At 41.9% G+C, this 22,226-nt stretch overlaps 1 protein-coding gene across 7 annotated transcripts in view; it reads right to left on the bottom strand.

The window, feature by feature from the left end:
- Nucleotides 1–22,226, bottom strand: part of myt1la (myelin transcription factor 1-like, a) — a 77,956-nt gene that overhangs the window by 6,497 nt on the left and 49,233 nt on the right. For 5 of the 7 annotated variants that reach the window (XM_072362219.1, XM_072362218.1, XM_072362224.1 and 2 more), the window contains 14 exons: nt 21,988–22,122; nt 17,625–17,715; nt 14,804–14,914; nt 13,965–14,185; nt 12,251–12,531; nt 10,407–10,631; nt 6,997–7,148; nt 6,136–6,204; nt 5,984–6,046; nt 5,822–5,905; nt 2,284–2,505; nt 2,042–2,133; nt 1,775–1,878; nt 970–1,113 (listed from right to left, as the gene is read on the bottom strand). In XM_072362219.1, coding sequence (XP_072218320.1) covers nt 970–1,113; nt 1,775–1,878; nt 2,042–2,133; nt 2,284–2,505; nt 5,822–5,905; nt 5,984–6,046; nt 6,136–6,204; nt 6,997–7,148; nt 10,407–10,631; nt 12,251–12,531; nt 13,965–14,185; nt 14,804–14,914; nt 17,625–17,715; nt 21,988–22,122 — 1,994 coding nt within the window. The remainder of the gene's footprint in view (nt 1–969; nt 1,114–1,774; nt 1,879–2,041; nt 2,134–2,283; nt 2,506–5,821; nt 5,906–5,983; nt 6,047–6,135; nt 6,205–6,996; nt 7,149–10,406; nt 10,632–12,250; nt 12,532–13,964; nt 14,186–14,803; nt 14,915–17,624; nt 17,716–21,987; nt 22,123–22,226) is intronic. The other 2 variants (XM_072362221.1, XM_072362223.1) reach the window with 2 other exon arrangements.

The following is a 22,226-nucleotide window of genomic DNA, read 5'->3' as shown; positions in this document are numbered from 1 at the left end:
TCCTTGTTAAGACGGAAGTTTTCTTACAGTGTGATATGAAGCGGTCCCGCTCATTAAAGGAAAAAGAGAGTCCAGTTATCAATAAACTCATGTCTATACTACTTGAAGAGAGATTATCCAATTAGCCCCAGACTTCTTCCAACACTGAGACGATATGACATCAAAACAGCCACGAGCACTTCACTGAAAACTCAAGCAATAAAACAACAGGGCCGTTTCTTTAGGTGAAAATCTGTGAGACGTTGTAAAGCACAGAAGAAGAAGCACAGCATGATCTGCTTTGTAAAAAAGAAGGTGACGAACAGAAAGAAGCAGATGAGAAAAACCTGAGTGTCGCTACAGAAAAAGACCAAAGACGCCTCCTTTGTTAACTCAGATGAGTTCAAACCTTCATCTTCCCACAAAAACATTCAGAGTTTATCACATTAAATATGACTGGATGAGGAAAAATAAGAACAATACGATGAAAATACTTCATTTTCAGCTTTTCAGTCAACAAAATATCTAATTTATAACATAATCTTGGTGGTTTCTAAGAGATTGAATGAAATTAATGTAAAGTTAGTTTAATTTTCATCATTTCAAATAGACAATACTGTGTCATGAAAATAAAATAAAATCAACTTGTTCACATTCTTTAAGGCGTCAGACCACAGAGGCTGAAACCATGAGGAAAATACCCTTTTCCTCCCAGCTCCAACAGCTATGATCTTAAGCTAGCTGTGATGATTTATGTTTATTCTGGAAATCAGTCCTTTATATTTGTCTTTGAACTGTTAAAAAGTCTTAAAATCTGTAATTTACTGCAGCTGCAAAGTGAAATGAAAGATTAGACTCATGTCATCCAGAAGCAAAGATGATGAAGTCTCATTTAAAAATGACAGATTCTGAGGTGTTATTGTCTTTTGGGGGGACTTGAGGATCTATTTGAAGCAGGAGGATGTAACCGCTGATTTGTTTCTTTCTTACCATGTGAGGAAGCTGGATGTTGGCCAGGCTGTTGATGAGCGACTGGCTGAGGTTGGCCAGCTCGTGCAGCAGGGAGTCGTTCTGCTGCTCGATCACCTTGTTCTCCTCCTCGATGGACTTCAGGTTGCTCTCCATGGTGGTGATCTACCGGATGAGAAAGTAAAATGTCACCCTGATGTCACCAGGAACAAAACAATAGATTTTAATCATTGCAACAACAGTCGTGCCACCATTCCTCTTTATACTTCCTAATACAGTTCATTTGCTTCACCGTTACCTTTTAGCTGCCGCCAGTCCAATCTCTTAACTTAAAATGTCCCAGACGGGAACAGCCAATATGTCTGTGCTCCCAGTGCTGCCAGCAAACCCATTACAGATATCAGGGCCAGGATTTTCTGACTCACTCAATGCAAAGTATGTCTACAAAGTTATCAAAACCCTAAATCATGGAGAGATATGTTTCAAGAGTCTGTTTCAGCCAGCGTTACTGTTAGCTGTAAGCTGTAGGCAACCAAAGACCGTTAAAATGTGACTGGTCAGTAATGCTCCAACTGCAAGCTAAGCTTAATATCTTAAGAGTAAGAGTTAAGATCTGCCTCTAATATAACTTTTCTTCTAAATCTGTCACGTTGCCACAGAGCAACATCATCTGCAAATGATTAATATAGCATCACGCAAACCTGAATTTTCACTGTTTTTCTAAAAACCCTCATTTTTGTTTGTATGAATTTAGTTAACAGAAGATCTTTCAGTCCAGGTCCAACGCAGTGAATGAACTTTTTCTGATGCTGAAGTGAAGTCTTACTTGTGTCCTCAGTTTTATCATGTCCGACTCCACTTGATTGTTGGACTCATTCAGATCTTTGATTTCTTCATCCAGCTGTTTAATTTCTTCATCGTTTTCAATGCCTGAAATAAGAAACATCCCAGCAACCGTGAATGAAAAACATTCTCCTTCAGTTCAACATTTAATCTATTTAAAAACTGTAGTTGAAGCTTCAGCTTCTGTGTCATGTTCAATCGTTTCAGAAAGTGTTCTGAAGTTTTTAATCTTAGGTTTCTGAGCTCTGACCTTTACTTGCTCTCTGCTTGATTGTCAGCATTTCCACGCCACTAATCCTGGCCTTCTTCATGGCCGAGGTGGCACGTGGGCAACCGGAAAGGCTGGAATGGACGAACACATGCTGGTAAAATCTGGACTGTGATTACAAATATGCAGCAAATCCATGTAAATTAAATCATATCAGTCTGGCGCTTAGGGAGCTTTTCATTGACTCTTTGTCTTTAAGAAATAAGACAGGAGAGATCACTCACCTGCGGTGGGTCAGAAAGCTTCCACTGACGTGTCCTGAGCCATCGCAGCCTGGAGTCGGGCAGGTCATGCCGTCAGTTTTGCCAGATTTCCATGCAAACTGTGAGCCATTGACGTAGCTGTCCTTCTGCCTCTTTGCAGCCAGGGGGCAGCCTGACGCACTGCGATGAGAGGCGTACTTCCCCGTCACATGACCCTGTCCATCACAACCTGGGACTGGACACCTGAGAGGAGGAACAATCAAAGAAATCACTTTGCTGTCGGTGCTCACAGAGCCGCTGCTCTTTGGCAGCCATGTTGGAGGTCCTCAGCTCTGAAGCAGCTGTTTGTGGCAGAATTAGCAGACATGTTGATCTATTCACCAGCCTGTGATGACTTGAGCATCTGTTCAGCTTCTTATGTCGTAATTGAAAATAAAACAAGTAAAAAAAGGCTCATGAAAATTCTCCACAGCCCATGGTGAGCTTAAGTTTCCCTTTGAGTGTCAAAGAGACACCAAAACATTTAAGTACAATAGACCCAGGAATGTGTGCAGTACATGCCGCCTCTAATGCCTCCACCAAATACCCCTTTGCTGCTCATCACCCGCCTCATGAAACGTATACAGATCGTTATTGGTTTCTATTCTGTTTCATTCATCACTTTTCATTTGATTGTTGTTTTATTCAGGTACTGTAGTTAATGCAGCTTGCATTCACACCAGGTGAGAAGAAAGTCAAATATTCACAGTGTTTTACAGGCTAAAACATGACCAAGTCCTTTAAAAGTTTCCAAAGTATGCTTTAGGACTCCTTTGGCGGAGGGGTTGAGGACTTCCTGACCAACACTGACCTTCTCCTCTCTTCACAGACACCCAATCCACTGCAGAATGACACTGAGCAGGACAAACATTGCTCACTCTGTGGATGACACCTCAGCTCCCAGACACTCTGCTCCTCTGTCTGAAAACCCCTTCGCAGTGACATTTGCACTGATTGGAACGAGCCGTGCCCCAGCAGAGCTGAGGTTGAGCTAATTATGATTCCACTGTTAATGATGATGGAGCAGAGAGGGCAGCAGCAGCAGGCGTCAGACTGACAACAGCTGAACTTTGGATTATTCACTTGTTCAAACTGGCCTGATGTTGCAGCTCTGTTTTAACACAAATGTTAAATACTCACTACTGTTAACCTTTACTGAACCCATCCAGCTGGGAGCACGAGGTGAAGAGCAGAGCCGCTCTAAAACACCTCTAAATTAAAAAGGTCAGCATTTTCACAGATAATAGATGGAAATGTCTGTTTGTCAGTGAAACCTTTTGACATCACCACTCAAAATTGTATTTTAGAGACGCTCCAGTCCCTTGTTACGGTATTAAAAAAATGCCCTGATATGTTAACCCCGTTTCCAGAAAATTGGGAAAGTTTTCAACAACTTAAATCTCTAATATGAGCTTTTATTCAACAAAAAAACAAGTCCAAAGAAATTATCTTCAGCGTGTTTACTGACCATCATATTTAGGAAATATGAACATATTTAAAATTTCTTGCAGCAAAACACTCATTTGGGCCGATACGAGACCTCCTTCTGCATCAGACAACAACCACAGACTGTTGAGCAGCTGAAATCTGGGATTCAGCAGGAATGGACACAGATTCCTCTGAAAAACCGCAAAAATCAGTGTCCTCAGTTCCCAAACCATTAAAAAGTGTCATTAAAAGGAAGCCGATGGGAAACGTGACTCTGGAACAACTTTTACTGAGTGTGTTGATGCATCAAATTCAAGATTTGTTCGTATTTTCTAAATTGCTAATGGAAGACATGGATGATTATTTCTTTGGACTTGTGTGTGTTACATAAAGAGAACACATCACCCCTCTGTTCATTGAGCTCCACTGGCTGCCCTTAGCCGCCCGCATCAAATTCAAGTCACTGTGGGTCCACATGGTGAAATTAACTGGATTATAGCTATAGTTGGGTTATGCTCCTTATCTGAGGGTAATTATCCTTGGATATATGGCGGTGAATGAATGGAATCACTGGCACAAAGCGTGTCATACCCCGGTCCGATAGGTGGCGCTGTCCCCATTTCAGCTATCGCTAATAGAGCCACTTCCTGTTGGCGTCTTCACCACCAACAACAAAGTCAGGCATTCAGAAAGATGGCGAACGCAGAGCGAGATGAAGCTGCGTCCCTCTCCATCTGTGATGAGCTGGTTATGGCACAGACGATGCCCAACGGCGCATTCTCCATCGCGTTGTTTCTTTCTGTCTGACGGCGCCGACAACAACAGTAATATCGTCTCCTTCGACTTCCGGGTGACGATCCCGGGAAAAAATCTCGAGCATGCGCAGAACGCTCGATCCGATCCACTGTCGTCTGCTGGCACCTTCAGTGGGCAATCGGAGGGTCTTCGCAAGTAACCTGATCCGATTCGATTTCTTGTCAGATTTAGGTGTCTAAATGAATTGAATAACTGAGTTTTATAGTAATTTAGCCATTAATCCGATCTGATGGCGCTCATGTAACCGCACTGACTGATGTTAGCCTACACAGTCCTTAATGGAACGGCTCCCAAGTACTTGAATGCTTGCAAAGTCGGGCTTACGTCCCGACTCGGTCTAGCAGTGCCTACACCGCGCTTAAGACAATCCAGACTCTTTACACGTATTAGTGGAATGACCTACCGAGTGCTACAAGAACAGTCTATCTTCAAGAAACTCCTGAAGCCCCAGCTCTTCAGAGAGCATCTCCTGCCCTGTATTTCCCTCTGTGCCTGCACTCTGTCACCCCCCACAGAGCCTGGCTGGTGGTTTCCTTCTATGCAGCTCACTGTTAGCTTAGATGTTATATCCTCATTTGTAAGTGGCTTTGGATAAAAGCGTCTAAGTGCACAAACATAACGAATCAATTAAAAGATTACAGATTTAAGTTTTCTCGCTGTTTGCAGTGATGTAAAACTGCAGTTTCCTAAAAGTCAAACAGGACTTGAGTTATTCTGTCCTGATCCAGACCTTTGAACCGATCCAACTGAGAATTCTGGCTCATATCAGACAAAGTTAGGACGAGAACTACAAACCGTCTTCATTGTGTGTTCGTCTGCAGGTTATTTCCAGAGCTTATCAGTAAACTGATGGATTTATTAAATGTTGACATCATGAGACATACTCAGTTTTTTTTGCCAGAAGAATCTCAGAATGAAGACGCTGCAACAAGAGACATTTTGCTTTAAAAATGGCTTCAACAGTTAATCAGAGCGCTTTCATGTTGATTAACTAATTGACTCATTAAATGTTGGAGTTGGGTTTGTAATAGAAAACCACTGAAGCTCATATTATGTGTTGATAAAAGATCTGCTGATTGCAAACCCAATTCAAACACTGTCATTTAGTTTATTACCATAAAATAATTAGGTTGCCTTAATTAGCTGGATCTATATTCTCAAATGAACAGTGTTGAGTTTTCTTTATGAGCACAACAGTCCCAGCAGAGACTGTTTGGCTTTAATATGCCGCTTACAGATTGGATGTTACAGCTGTGACCAAGCTGAAAGCTCTTACTTGATTGGCTCCTGGTCATCTTTGTCCTCTTTGCTGTGGAGGATTTTGATGCCGCTTTTCTTGGCCCGTGGACAACCGGACAAACTGCGGGACAGGAGAGATATTTCACAGACGCGTGTTGAAGGGTTACATGCGTGTGTCGTAAGGTCATGCTGCCTGTACCTTCTGTGGGAGGCGTAGTTTCCAGTGATGTGTCCAGATCCGTCACAGCCAGGGGTCGGACACCTGAGGAGCAGACAGGGACAAGCAGTAGGACAAAATACTGAGGAGACACCGTTCAGCAGCTTCATGCTGTGCTGACTGTGGAGACTCACTTGAGTTCTTGGGAGTTGGGCGTCATCATGCCGCGGATGTTCTTGTCGGCCAGCTGACAACTTGACAAGCTGCGGACAGAGAGACTCAGAGTTATTGGAACAGCACCAAAAAGAGTTTACCAATGCTAAACACAATGATGTGCCTGAGGCTGCTGAATAAAGTAAAATAACAAAGTTGTTGAAGGAAAAGTGCAAAGTCCTCTTTTAGCCCCACATGAAGCGTGCTTCATTAATGAAGCTAATTCACAACCTAAAGGCAGCAACTCATTTATTTGTTCAAAATAATTAACTAAATCATTTAGAGGAAGCTTTTCTGGAGGGTGTCTGAGGTTTTTCCATCATCTCTCTCTGTCGGAGAGACAAGCAACAAGCTCTAATCTGTGTTTAAGTCTCCAAAAAATAAAGAAAAGTCATCATGTGACGTTCCCCAGACTCACAGCAAAGTAAGCCTGTATGTGGTTACTCTTTCTGGTTGATCAGTCAGTGAAATAGTTCTGGTTGAGCCAGGTTTGTCTTATCTTTCTGAGGTTTTCACATGTTCATGCAAACATGAATCTGAACAGTTCCCAGAGGCTTGCTGTGGATGGAAGATGTAGTTTGTGTGATGCTGATCTAAACGTGGAGAGACTAATAAAGACTAAACAGCAAGCAGAGGAGATGTTGTTGTTTCGCTTCTTTCCCACTTCTACCTCCTCTTAAAGCTGATATTTTTGTTTTAATCTCACATCAACATATCCTTCTTCTTGCTTTTATATGTGTGCTGGACTGGAACTGGACAAATGTGAAGCAACAAACTGCAGTAAAGCTGGGACTGAATCTGGGAGGAGACAGCGGCGGGTTGGAGGCGCAGCTGAGCCTTACGTGACGAGCTCTTTCTTGCTTTCCTTGCAGGGGGGGTATTTGTGGTGCTTGGGGCTGGGCATGGTCACCTCGGCCGGGTAACGCTGCTCGTCCATCAGCTCCTGGAAGGGATCCAGCTCATCGCTCTGGTGTAGGGATGAGAAATAAGCAGACTACAACATGTCGTTAAAAGCTCAATGTCGACATAATGAAACAAATTTCCATTTGAGACACAAATAATACATATCTATATCTACCAGTCCTAATTTTCTTATTAACTCAGACCTTTTACAGTAAAACATACTGAAATATACTGGAAAGAGTTGGTAGATAATATCCTTATTATTTTTAGTTTTATAATATGTTTTTATGGGTCTTAGCTTCCATGCTAACTGGTATAATTCTTGGCTTTAATACTCTTTGTGTTCTCACTACTGAAAAATGATTTAGATGTTTATGAAATGGTTTCATTTCACAGCTTTACGCTGCCTTTAAAAAGAAATGTGCTCGGACACGTCCTGTCTGTGCAGAGCCAGTAACACTTGCACTTGTTTTTCTTGTTGCTCTTCATTAAGAAAGTTTCAATAAATACTGTAAAACTGTGGATCTGTAGTTGAATCTTACAGAAGTAGAGATTTATTTTTATGTGGAGTTCTCAAATTTTGGTCTTCCAAAACCTCTGGTCACTCCTTTTCCTGTCCATCTAAAATGTCTGCTACAGTTTTACCTGCCTGCGGCTTTAACATTGAGTCCAACTGATGTGCTTAATAAGCTGAAAGGTGAGTGTATGACAGTGAAGAACTGCTTGTGTTTACTGCCATCTGATTTCCAGATATATTTTTCAATCCTTGCTAATCGATGAGCAACATTTATCACTTCCAATTCTTGCTTCTCCACCATTAAACAACTTCTAAAAACCCTGTTCAAAGTGTGAGCAACTCCGGTCAATTCTTCAGTGAAGTCAGCACAAATTAAGCCATTCAATGTCTTTGTGAACAAAAGGCTTTGGGACAAAGAGCACTGCAGCCTGCTCCGCAGTCCACACATCACACCGCCTCTTCCGGTGGCAGAAATCGTTCTGGACTGTCTGGAGAAAATCCCATCAGCCTCCGAGCTCCAGGCTCCGGCCTCCTCTGCAGTGTCGTGCTTCATTAACGAACGCAATTACTCTCCTGATTAAAACCTTTCACTCCAGCGCTCTAAATCCAACAAGGCAAATGTAGCAATTTGCTGCATGGATTGCTCTGTGTGCTATCAGATCTGTGAGGACTTAAAGTGTGCAGATGATCTATCATGTTTTACTTGTGTATTAATGCTGTAATTCAGTGTTTTAATGCATCATGCTCGAGCTATTGAAGCGTTCATTCAGAGAGCTGCTGGTCTGAGCGCTGCAGTGCTGCTTCTGTCCACATGAGGGCGCACTGCGCCTGCCGGAGAGCATCGGCCCTACCAAACAGACTCACTTATCGCAGGACATTGAAATTAAAATGTCAACTTTTTTAGCTCCACACAGCAACAGGAATAAAACTCCAGTTTACAGGTGCAGCATACAGAATATTCATCTCAATAAACACCTGTCACTTTATTCCTTTTAGCTTTTACATTTGTCAGGGGTGCAAACACAATTAAGTTGATTAAATTTGTTAAACACGTTATATGATCTCACTCACGAGTCTTGCAAACCAGCAACAGAACCCCTCAATTGATATTATCATACAATAATTTAGATGTTTATTGCAACTGAGGCTACTACAGATCTAACTAAAAAAAAAGATTTTTCACAAATCGGCTTGTGTCAAAGCCTAAAGCAGTAAAAAAAAAGTTCAAATGCTGTCAGATTTTCCATTTTCAGAAGGTTCTGGAAGGAGTCTTGTGTGACATAAGCTTCCATCAGGAAAGTTAACCAAAGCTGAGCTTGAAGCTGTTTCTGTGTCACGGCTCCAGGGTGAACTATGAAAACAGAGCTCATGTGGTGAGGTTCAGTTTTGGCAAGCTGCATCATTCTGTGTCATTCCAGTGCCTTGGGTTTGAGAGGTTGTACATGCACCCATGCTAAACCTTGCCAAACCTTTTTCTTATGTATGTAAGTGATGCAAAAATTACGCATACCACCAGCAACCAGCAGTAGGCTCTCATAAAGTAAGTCTGCAACGTCCCTATGACGCTTTTATGCTATGCACCAGAGAACAAGCATCTTTAAAGGGCTTAAAAACCAGAATAATCTCTTAATCTACGCGTGCGCCCTATAATAAACTCTGAGTTCTTTAAATCTCTCAATTTCATGCTTTGAATCATCCTTCCTTTGCATGGTTAGGGAACAAGCTGCCTAAATTAAGTGTTTAAAGCCCTTAATCATAACTGTAAGTGCAGTGTGTGCAGCATGAGCAACATTTAGAGCTTCAGCGTGGCCTAAAAATGTTTCTCATTCAGTGCATTTCTCACCTTACTCTTCAACTTAACCTTTTTCTGCTGCTATATCACTACACATGAGGACAACCAAGCCTGTTGTAGGAGATAAATTATCCCAAAAGACATTCATTTTCATTAACCTGCAGTCCGCTGAGACACTTGTGCCCTAAAGTCTGAGGGCAAACATGCAAGCTTTGAAAAGGTTTCTTAAATTAAGTGATTTAAGGACTCAATGATGCCTTTTTAAATCTTCAAATACTTCTGCATTGTCTCTGATAGACACTTTATGTTGTAAATGTTAACATTTGCTCAAAAAATCCCAGGACGTTTCTTTGATAATGTGGAAGTAATTAAAGATTGAACAGATGTTGTTTCCATCAATTCGTTTCAATCTATCCCAAGTGGGACTCTTATTGTTCAGCATGTCAGCAAAACATGACAAAATATGCAACAAGACAAGATAAATGAACATTTTAGAGTTTAAAAGTGAAAGATAAATGAACATTTATTTTAGATTTCTGTGGAATTATTTTAAGGAGGAAAGTTTAATTTTTTTCGTTCTTCATCTTTTCTGCAAACTCACAACTGAAATGCATTTAAACATTGAACCTTAACTAAATTCTCCTGCTTTTTCAAGTTCTGACGTCTTTATTTTCACAGGAAACATGTAAAAATCATGTGATACAGGTATTTGTAGTGTCCATGTATATCTAAAGGTTTCTGCAGTCCTGTTAGCTGCAAAGTGCAAATATCGTCACAACAAAGTGTTTCCTCAGATGAACACAAACTGTCTTTAAAAGCTTAAATTAGGCTTAAACTTTAAATTGACACAGTCGTAGCTTCCATGTGCGCACATGATGGCAGTGAAGGCAACAACTGAGACCAGTCTGTCCATGGTTCAAATCTAATGCCTATAGTTCAACAGGTGTGATGTCAAAGCTCTCTAACAGGCTCAAAAGTCTCTATTCTGACGGTTGCAGGTGTTCTTTGAAGTAAACTCAGGACATAGACGTTCCAGTTACCTCTTTGTGGTCTTGTTCGTCTCCCAGCCGTTTCATCTTGGTGTAATCAACAGGCAGGTCCCAGCAGTCGGTGTCACTCAGCTGGTAGCAGCGGCTGCTGAGTAGAGCCTGCCGCTGGGGCGACATCGGCTGCAGGGGGGTCAACACTGTGCCACTGCCCTCCGGCCCACCGGGCTGACCAGCAACATCCACCACACTGCTGTCGTCCAGATCGCCAACTGGACTCTAACGGGAAAACGTGTAACTATCATTAAGATTCATTGTTATTAAGATCCTGTCTTGTGATGCTGACACGATTGTTTGATTTGAACTAATCTCAGACTTCTGATCTTTATGTGGTTTGCCGAGTTTTAGTTGAACTTCTGCCAAATTCAGACTTTCCGTTGATTGTTTCAATCGACGATCAGCTGATCTGCTGTACTTCATCTATTGGACCCGTCTGACACCATTAGAAAAACCTTCCAACGTGTAGAATCTGACACTTAACAGAAGTTCAGAAGGGCATCGGGTTCGTGTGAACATGAACATCTTGAGAAACACCCCATGCTTAATTCCCACAGTTAAGAATGTCCAGGACAGGGATACATAGATATACTTACATCTTTCAGCCCAACTATTGAGCCCACCCAGGCTCAACCCTTTAGGGAAAGGTTTTACCCAATATAAGGGGAGAAGCACCCCCAGTGAGGGAGAGATGATGCAGACCTTTTGGCCAATAAACTACCAATAAACTACCTCCTGTACCATCTACACATCGGCTGTTTGAAGGCGACCATCCCTTATACACCACAAACGTATTTGCAAATTAGTTTGATATTGATTGATAAAATCCAGACACGTGTGAATGAGTAAAGCTTCACTCTTTTATGCTCAGAAGGCGATGCAAACTTTTGGTTCCTTTCTTTCATATCCAAGCTAAACTACATCTAAAATGTCCCCAACGAAGTCAGTTTGAGGTTATGAAGTCACATTCTTGTATCCAGGTGTTTTTCTTGGTTTGCAGACATTCGTCATTCAAGATCATATGTTGGGATGTTGCTGCCAAAGGAAACAACGACATCTGAATCTGAATGAATCATCATGACGTCTGGAGTCCCACAGGGGTTGATTCTTGGAGCACTTTTTTTTTCTTTCAACATCACAGCTTCTCAGATTTTTTTAGGTTACTATGGTTACATGGTTTTATTTTGTCAATGCTTCGAGCAGATGAATGACTAAATGCAAATAAAGACTAGATGGAAATCCCATCAGGCAAGCAAGAAAGAATAAAAGTTACTCTAAGTTTAATTTCAGAGCTGCAAAGACCAAACTTTTGCAGAGCTGAGCTTTAGATAATAACCTCATTAAGATAATACTACCTCTGAATTATATTGCCCCAAAGAAACAACAAAAATTAGCGGCAATTTGATTTAGACTCATTCATGTCTTTACCTCCACCACTTTTGTAAAGATCTCTTAAAAAGCCTGATGAAGGCGTCTTCACTGTAGATCACTCCTGATAAATGATAAACTTCTCTCTGTTGGCTTTTATTTTCCAGCAGATTTTAGAGCAGAGCTGCTTTCTAAAAAATATACACTGATTGCTGAGCAAAATGCATATAAACAGAGAATACTGCATGTAACCTGGATGGAAACGATCTAAACCGAGTTCAAAATCTCTTCTGTATCTTAATATTTGGTGCAACTGTTACCTTGTTTTATGCGTTGTTCTTAATGTTGATTTAATCTAATTTATAATTAGCTTTCTTTTAGTTGTGCTATAAAAATAAAGCTTTATTTTTTCCACTCCAGTCATCGTGCATGAATGTGATGTAAGAAGGTGGCCGTCCCATTTCTCAGATTACCTGTGTCAGCAGGTCCTGAGGTTTCCCTCCCAGAGCGTGTGGGAGCTCCCGGCACCTCGTAGACAGGTTGAGGATGGCTGTGGCCGCCATGTGGGCCGCCTCCATGTCGTGGGTGTAGTCAAAGCTGCTCTTACTGCAGGTGCTGCTGGCACTGCTGCCTCCTTCACCCCCTCCCCCACCTCCTCCACCACCTCCTCCACAGCTCAGGCCGCTGCTGCTGCTGGGAGCGTAGCTGCTGGTCGTACTGCTGGCCGGGCTTGACGTCTTACAGTAGCGCTTTGCTGCAGGGATGCACACACACACACGTACGGGCGATTGGTTAGACTGATGCTGGCATTTGGCCACAATGAGCAGCAGATGGGTTTTTACAGAGGATCTAAATCACAGAAAGACATTCTGTTGCATATAAAACATCCAGGAAATAGAACAACTGATGAAGGGAAAGAGAAGGAGACAGAGACTGAAACTTGGAGGCTCAAGATTTTCACAGCTTATAAACACATATATAAGAGATTGAAACCAATAGTAAAATCATCAATTAGATGAGCAAATCTGACCGTTTGGAATCTGTTCAGGCTGATATCTGAAGACTTTAAATTCAACTGATAATCACTGACTGGCTCGCCAAGTGAGTATAAATCCACAGCTGAAAATAGTCCCTGACAAATACTGTGTTCCCTCCTGTCTGAGAATGTTTCTAAAAGCTCCAGTGACAAGACGTCGAATGCAATTACTGATACTTTTTCGAAAGAAACTTCATATTAAAACAACATGCAGCGTTCATGTCTTCAATAGGAACAAATGGCCTTGTCATGGGGACCCAATTGATAAAGAAAATGCAGAGATGTATGATTATTTGTGGTCTTTTTGTAAGATTTGTTGTCAGTTAGAGAAACACTGATAAACGTGAGCTGCTTCTTTTGAAAAGCATAACCAAAGTCAATAAATACAAGAGAGAAAAACTGATGAAGTGCTGTATGGACAAAGCAGAAGAAAGACCGCAATTGTATGCTGGTGTGATGGTGAATCGGGGCTCGGCAGGATGGAGCGATGCTGATGAAGGAGAGCGTGGTAGAAAGGAGGGAGGGAGTCGTGACAGAGGGGAGCACAGACACCTCGTCTGAAAACCTCCCTCCTGCCTGCATCTCACTAATGGCTCCCAGCCAAAGAAACAGGGCTCGCCTCCATTATCTCTCACAATCCATCCATCTGCATCCTCTCTCTCCTTCCATCCATCCATCCCTCCATCCTCTGCTCAGACCAGCAGGCTCTTAGTTTGGCATTTCCATTATTCTGCTTTCACTCCTGCCATGTGGAGAAGCCAAAAAACGCCAGTGTTTTTAGTGCAATGACAAAGAGGATATGTGCTTTACTAAGCATTTATGCATGAGTGATTAAATGCGTTTTATCATTAGGCATGAAATGTTCTCCTCAGGATGGCAAAACGAATACGAGTCCCTAAAAGTGGAATCATCTTTCAGGCTTTATTCCCTTTAACAGGACAAATGATTGACAGAAAGTCCAATTCTACCTAGTTTTCAGCCAAATAACAGCATGACAGACCAGTTTCTTCCAGGTACTTTTTGCTAATTGTTTAGTGGCTTGTTCACGGCCCACTTTGGTATTTCAGTTCCAGAAAGAGACAAAAAAAGAAATAGCAGCAATGGTTTAAACAACAGAGTGTGAATTTAAGATAATATGTCACTTCTTTTACCGTCATAGCCTTTCGGAGAGGTGTCACGCCCGTGGAGGGATTTGGTTGTTGGGCCTCTTTTCCCGTATCCACCATGTTGGCCATCATAGCTGCTGTAGTCGTAGCTGGTCTTGGAGTATTTTTCCAGCTCCTTTGTCAGATTGGACCGCGGCGTGCTGGTTGGAACGTTGTTTTTGTAGCCGTACTGAGGAATTTCCAGCTGCTTTACGAAACACATCGGCCTAAAAGGCAGTTGAAACAGACTTGGATTGCATATGGATACTTCACCATTCAGGATCCCTGATTTCAGTATCAAGGATAAAGAAAATGTTTGTGTCTACCTGCACCAGAGCTCTACCTGCATGTCAAACCAAACTGGTCACAAAAAGGAGAAAACAAAGATTCAGAGATGCAAGATGGAGATTGTTTGCACCGTTTGGCATCCCTCCTTTATGTTTTTAGAATTTAAGACACATTTCTATGCTGTTTGTTAACTTTCTAAGTTCAACAATCTTCAGTGCGCCATTTGACATTCATAGTGTAGCTTAACCAGAACAAATGCCAGCGTCCCAAACTACCCTAAAGTGTGTTTGAAATTCTTTGCACCATTTGGCATCTAACCCAAACTCAGGGACATTTCGAAAGGCTGTTAGCTTTGTCATACGACTCAGCTACTCCTGTGTGATCTGCAGCTGCCTCGTGTGAACACAGGTAGAAGTTTTAAAGTTTTCAACCATCTTGATTCAGTTCATATACGTAATCCAATAAAAATGGAGGATTTAAGTCTTGATTTAAAGAGACAGAATTAATCTCCCAAAGCGTTTTACGCTAGGTTTGCTACACTATTCAGTGGGTGGTACCTGAGGACGCGGTCTGATGTCTGATTGGTCTTGCTGCCGCTGTCAGTTGTATGGCTCTTCTCGTGGACTTTCGCCATCTTCTCTGCAGCAGCAATGGGACAACCGGACAGACTGCAGGGGGTGGGAGGGGACAGACAGAACAGGGCCCGGTTACATCCTGCACCAACAGTCACACAGCATCAGATTCACAACAGTTATGAATGAATTAAGGATTTTAAAATGACCCACTTTATGAGGACTCTGTGGTTTAAATAGCAGCCTAATGTCTTCACAGACTGGAGGTCTTTCTGAGTACTTTGTTATTGGAAGGATTGTTGGGCTGATGACCCATAGGGTAAGGAACTGATTGATAAACTGACTAACTGGTTTATCAACTAATGGTTTGACTGACTTACTTGCTGGCTGATACATGTAGGCCTACAGGGCAATGGTTTTACTGGAGTACTGGCTAAATGGTTTACTGACTGAATTTGGATCACAGCATAAACTCACTGCTTTACTAACTGACTGACTTGTTTGGCTGTTAACTGGTTCACCGTCTGGTTTAAATGGTTTCCAGGCTTGACTTATTGCCTGGCTAAGTGGTTTAACAGAAGGTGAGGGTTTGACTGGCTCTACCGATTTAGGCACAATCCCAGTTCTGCACAGATAATCTTTTTTCTGAAGGAGTAATGGTTGTCAAGCTCTTGGACTCACCATATGACTAGAAATCCTCGACCCACCAAAGAAAAGGGGCTCATTGTCCATGCAAAATGAAACGTTACGGCCATAGATGGGATTTGTAGTTGGGCCTTAATGTTTTGTTTCATTTCTAGTGAGGTATAACCCACGGGAACACCATTCAGATCACACAAAGTTGCTGCTTTCCATTGACAAATCGAATGAACAACCGAATATTAGATTAAATTGCATTTATTTTGTAGCTGCATTAGTCCTAAGTGACATGGTTGCTTTCAAATCTCCACAAGGAAAATGGCTAAATCAATTTTGAAATGTCACTTAAATGTGCAAGTCGCTCACACTCATCTGATGTGAATTTCTCATCAAGGAAAAGCTGACTGGCTGGTTTGTATTCAGCACAATAAATTCCTGCTTTTCTCTTTTTTTTCTCTGTCACTCTGGGCACTCCCTAATTGCCTCATACACAGAGGGAATGAAACATCGTTAGGACAAACACACACACGCTTGTTTGAAATGATGATAGGAGCGTGTGAGAAGTGTGTGACAGACCAACACAGCAGAGGCTGCTGCTGCTGCTGCTGCTGCTGTGAAGTCGTTTCCATGGTGACTGCCAGACATGAAAGCTGTGTGAACTGGTAGCTAACGCAAGCTAAGCTAGCTAGCTGGTGTTTTTGCTTTGTTTCCTCTCCCAGAGGAGCTGTGCTACATAACACACCCTGCAGCCACCTCTGTGTGTGCATGTGTGTGTGCGCTCTGTCTGCCAAAGAATGTGCGCTGCTGTCTGTGAGCTAATTTGTGTCTGACGTTGTAAATGTGCGTGCCAGCAAGGCTACTGTGTGTGCATCTAAAACAGTGTGCTGGAGTCTGAAGATGTGTGTATGTGTGAGGAAACAAGGATGGTACTTTATCACTTGATATAATTCAGCAGTATGTGCATGTGTGTGTGTGTGTGTGTGTGCCTGTTAAACAGCTGATGTAACGCAGACACACCTTCTGCTCTTACTTGAACATTTAACTTGAAACCACTTTAGATTTTGTTTGTGGACACACAGAAAATGTGTTTTTTGTATCACTTGTCAACATAAATTCCTACAAATCTATCATAAAATTCCAACTCTGTCCAGTAAAAACAGATACAACAAACTCTTACAAACAGAAAACACATTGTTTCAGATTGTAAAATAAGGATATACTTTTATTTATTAGTATTATAGTATTAGTAGTATATAGATTTCTGTTCATGTAAAAGTTTTGTGAAGAAAATACTGTTCCTGAGCAATTTGAGAAGGCTCATATCTATACTTCAGGCGTTTCTTCCTTTACTTGATGTTACATTACCATGAAATACATTTGCATAATGCCTGCCTAGTGGTCAGTTTAATGCACATCAGTCAAACAACAAGCAGCTGCTTTGTATGCTGCCTTTTTAGATCAATCATCTGGCTGATCAGAGCAAAACTGGCCTTCTGGAAGGTGGCCGCAAGGAGACAGAAGCTTAAATGGAGGAAGAAGTGATTCTGCAATGTGCAGTAAAATTATAAGGTCTGTAAATGTGCATAGTGTGGGTCCTTTAAAACTACAATATCAATTACAATCAGTGGTGCACTTTAGGCTTGAGACAATAACATGACGTTTGACTTTATGCCACATAACAAGACACCTGAGTTGGACTTTCATAGCCTCAAATATCATCTTATATTTCACATTCAGGACTTGAAATATGTAGGATTCTCATTTTTTTTAGTTTATCTGCCCACAAGCATTCAAGATTTGAACATTCATCCATCCATTAGTGATACCTGTTTACCACTGAGAGGGAGCCAGTCTCAGCACATACCGAGTGAGTGGCAGAGCTACCAGTCAGTCACAGAGCTGATTTAAATAACAACACAGACAACCACTCATAGCCGCAGGCAATTTAGAGATGCCTGTTAACCACCAACTAAGCTTTCAACTGCATTTGACTCCAATGCAGATATAAGGAAGCACTTCAGACTAAACGTGAGCTGAGCAGCAGCGATCAGTTTGATGTGAAACTTCCTCCTAAAACAACAGACTCACAGCACGATAAATCAGCCACACTCAAACGCTGGAGGTGTGACTCGGCTGATAGCATTCCAGTTGAAGGCTACTCACTCACCTGCGGTGCGAGTTCCTGTTGCTATTGACATGACCCCGTCCAGAACAGCCAGGAGTAGGGCACTTTAAAACATTTTCATACATGGCAAGGACTTTGACAGACAGGAAAAGGTGAGAAAGACAGCGAAGGTTAAGAGCAGACAAGAGAGTTAACGGGCTTGACTGTTAAGCATGCAGAGATTACAGCCGCAAGACTGACAATGGGCCAAAGTTTTCACAAAATGAGCATGAACACCAAACATTCAGCACTGTGTCGAACCATGAGAGGATTATGTGTCAGCAGCAGGAAATATGCACATATTCACTCATTTGTTACTAACTTCGCTTTAATAAACTTGATGGAGATCTTTCCCTAAGCCTATTTCTGTACTTTTGCCAAAACCTAAATAAGTTTCCTAAAGCTAAGTTAGCAGCGACTGAAAGCGAAACCAAAGAACAAATAAGGAGGACATGTTCTAAGGTTCATCTCCAAGGTGAGTCACATGTTTACAGGTCCTGTAACTATCCTCCACCTCGCCGCCGGCCTCCTTATCCAGACCCCGTCGTTTATTGATAAATGAGCACAGCAGAAAGAAGTTTGCAGCATCTCCTGTTGGTGTTATGACTATCTGTGAGGTTGATGTGTTAATTATCAATACGCAGCTCTTCAATTCAGCGCGTGGAGCATCCAGGGGTTTGAAAACTGACACCTCGTGATGAGTTGAACACAGAAAGACGAAGAAAAAGTCCCTCCCAGCAGAAAACATTTAGTCATGAATAAAATGACAAGTTCAGGGTTAAAGCTTTCCCTCTTTTATCCACCAAGATCTGTTTTCCTGCCATGGACACACAATTCTCATTTTTCTTTTGATAACCGCGGTCATTTCATGAAATTTCATGAGATGAGAGCGCAGTGGATGCAGAGGGTTGCATGCAGTGTTCACATCTATTCATGACTGTGCAAATGGACAAATAGCGAAAGTAGGAGTTTTTCCTTCAGAGCGACGGACAGATCCAAAGATATTGAACAAGGTTATGCATGCATGCCTAACCACCCACATAGTTCACTCTGTAATTTCAGGAATAATGTAGTTTTAATATTTCACCTAATTATGAACTTTTTTCGATGTAATAAACCCATTCTTTGCCCCAGCTGATTATGCAGCTTTTGCGAATCGTAATTCATCAAAACATTTTTCAATATTTACAAAATAATTTCCACTTTTATTAAAAAGTTTGGACTTAATGAGTTTTGTAAAATGAAGAATTGTCCTCTGAACTTTTGAAATAGTCCCCGAAATCCCAATTATTGTAATTAAATGCAGCAGTTCTGCAGCTTTAAGGCAAACATAAAACACAACTCTATCATACTTTTAATTTGTTTTCCACTCCGATATTCTTTAACTTGTCCGAACCGGTCTGATAAATTAACTGAGCAGGATGAATTGTTATTTCATTCTAAAGTAACATTTAACCTCTGAGGTCAGTGAGGATGATTAAGACGGGTTTGTGTGGTTGTTTTGTGAGATTCTGCAGTCAGCAGAGGAGGAAGAGAAGTGAAAGAAGGAACTAAAAGAAAGCAAAGGAAGAAGGTATTTCTGGTAACAGTAAATGTGCTGTTGTGTCAGCTCTGAAGAGAAATGACTGATTGTTCATTTTAACACTTGTTTCTTAGTTGAATTGATTTTTGACTTGATTCATTTGGCTTTTCTTATGCTGTCACAGGCTATGCTGATTTAACAGGAAATCATCACCTCTTTCTGTCATTCTCACCAAGTGAAACCCAGGATAACGTCACTCTTCCAACACAACGTGCACAAATGTGGAGTCATGCAGGACAGATGCACTGTGGTGGACGGCCAACATGCTCAACAATATCCAAGTTTCACAACAGCACAATCCATCCAACAAGCCATTTGAAGTTTTTTTTATTCTTAAAAAAACGATAATATTCACATGTTCTGATCCATAAATTCACTAAATTTGGCCTGAGACACGGAGGTCATGACCCCTGTGTGTTTGTGTTTGTCAGAGAACAACCTCATGTTGTACTCATTTCTCAAAGGCAGAAATAATCTGATTGGCTTCATTCACTGTCACACTAAGCTTAGCGCAAACCTGAATTTAAATTTTTAGGAGAAATACACGCATCTGAAAAGAAAGTACATCCTGTTTTATGTATCAAAGCATGTTTTAAAATCATTGGGTCCTGATCAGGTCTTAAAATGAGGTGAATACAACCTCAGATGAACAACAACACACATTATATATTAAAGTGTAACATCACTTATTGAACTAAAACTTGTAGAAGCAGCTTCAGCAGCAGTGAGCTGCAGTGATGGTTTCCTGTGAGACGTTATCAGTCTCTCTCATGGTTCTGGAGGAATCTCAGCCCACTCTTCTCTCCAGCTCAGCTCTTTGAGGTTTGCAGCATTGGTTTCTGCACAGCTCTCTTAAGGTCCCACCACAGCATTTCAGTCAGGCTGAGGTCTGGACTCTGACTGGACCATTGCAACACCTCGATTCTTTTCTTTTTCACACATTCTGCTGTAGATCTGCTGCTGTGTTTGGGATCTTTGTCCTGTTGATGAGCCAGTTTCAGCCCAGCTTTAGCTGTGGGACAGATGGCCTCACATTTGACTCTAGAATACTTTGGTATCCAGAGGAGTTCATGGTGGACTCAATGACTGCAAGGTGCCCAGGTCCTGTGGCTGCAGAACCAGCCCAGATCATCAGCCCTCCACCACCGTGCTTGACAGCTGGTATGAGGTGTTTGTGCTGATATGCTGTGTTTGGTTTCCTCCAAATGTGCTGCTGTGCATTATGACCAAACATCTCCACTTTGGTCTGGTCTGTCCAAAGGACATTGTTCCAGAAGTCTTGTGCTTTGTTCAGATGCAGCTTTGCAAACCTAAGCTGTGCTGCCATGTTCTTTTTAGAGAGAAGAGGCTTTCTCCTGCAGCCCTTCCAAACAAGCCATCCTTGTTCAGTCTTTTTCTAACTGTGCTGTCATGACCTTTAACCTTTAACATGCTAACTGAGGCCTGGAGAGTCTGAGATGTAGCTCTGGGCTTCTTCACCTTGGGGTGAACTTGCTGGGACGTCCACCCCTGGGAAGATTGACAGCTGTCCTGAATGTTTTCCACTTGTGAATAATCTTTCTCTCTGTAGAATGATGGACTCCAGATAGTTTGGAAATGGCCTTATAACCCTTCCCAGATTGATGGGCAGCAACAGCTGCTTCTCTAAGATCATTGCTGGTGTCTTTCCTCCTTGGCATCGTGTTAAAACACACCTGAATGCTTTTATAGAGCTGCTCACACTGACTGATGATCAGTTAATCAGTGCATTGATCAGCAGCACCTGGCCTCTTACTTCCTGTGGAAGCAGTGAGGATGGACTTGTTAAATAAATAATGACACAGTAATATGTCATGTGTTGTTCATCTGAGGTTGTGTTCACCTAATCTTAAAATCTGTGAGGGTCCAGATGATTTGTTCTCATGTTCTGGTTTGTAAAACCTCAGAAATGAAAGAGTGTGTACTTACTTTTTCACATGAATGTAAAAGTGTGGGAGATGCAGCTGCTCCGTGTCAACCACAAGGTTTTATTCTCATAAACGGTAGAATTAAAGAAACATCTCCGATGCTTCTTTTTTGGGTAAAATTGCTACTTACTGGCGCTCTGAACTTTAAACTTTGTGAGACATACGCTCCTTTTCATCAGTGTAACAGCAAGATGTCGGTGGAGCTTCTCAGTCATCCAGGTCACGTTAATCCTAAGAGATTAATAATGGCAGCTGGACGTCTTTCTCTTGGTGCTTGAATCCTTTTTCTTGGTTCAAGCCTTAAGGAAAATTAGTGTAGTTGCCCTTATTCAAGCTTTTAGGAATGTGACAGCAACTGAACATGTGGGTGTCAGGTCTGAATGAGCACTCGGCTGCTTCTTTGTCCCTGTTTGAGACGGCAATCTTACTTGCTCAGACCTACTCGCATTTGTGCATTAAAAAAAAAGTAAACTCCTGTTCAGTTTAGTCCAGTGATTTTCTTCTAAAACTTAGTAATTTTAGTCAGCCTGCTGAACTTCGGAAGTAATTATATTTGTTTAATTTACTTTGTACAATTCTGAAGTTCCTTCCTTGTGTTAACTAGTATTTAGACAAGTTAAACACAGAGGTGCAGAGAAAATATGAGGCTCCTCCAGCCAAGGTTTAATTATATTAATAAGATGATTTCTGCCTCCACAGCTCCAGCTCGGTGGATTCATTAAAACCACGACCTACAGCTTTAGAAAGAAGCACCGCTCGAGCAGAAATGACTTGTCAGACTTGTTATGAAGCAGGGTGCATTTCCAGTGCAGCATAACATCCAAGCAGTGGAACCTACTCTCAGGCGGGACACGGTCTTTGTGGGGACACCCAGACAGGCTGCGGTGATGAGGGTACAGACCGGTCACATGACCGGTACCATCACAGCCGGGAGTCGGACACTTACTCTCCTTCTTGTCACCTCTGGAAGAATCTGGAAAGAAATGGGACAACAAAAATAAGACAGAGGTGGTCCTGTGTCCAAGTGCATGCCTTCTTCTGGAATGAAACGACTGGATAAGATCCAGCTCTGCCCCA

This window comes from Leuresthes tenuis, unplaced genomic scaffold (genome assembly GCF_036924035.1).
Source record: "Leuresthes tenuis unplaced genomic scaffold, fLeuTen1.0.hap1 SCAF_13, whole genome shotgun sequence".
In the NCBI taxonomy this organism is placed as follows: Eukaryota; Metazoa; Chordata; class Actinopteri; order Atheriniformes; family Atherinopsidae; genus Leuresthes; species Leuresthes tenuis.
Note: the sequence above shows the minus strand (reverse complement) of the source record. Positions and strands in the feature narration are given on the sequence as shown.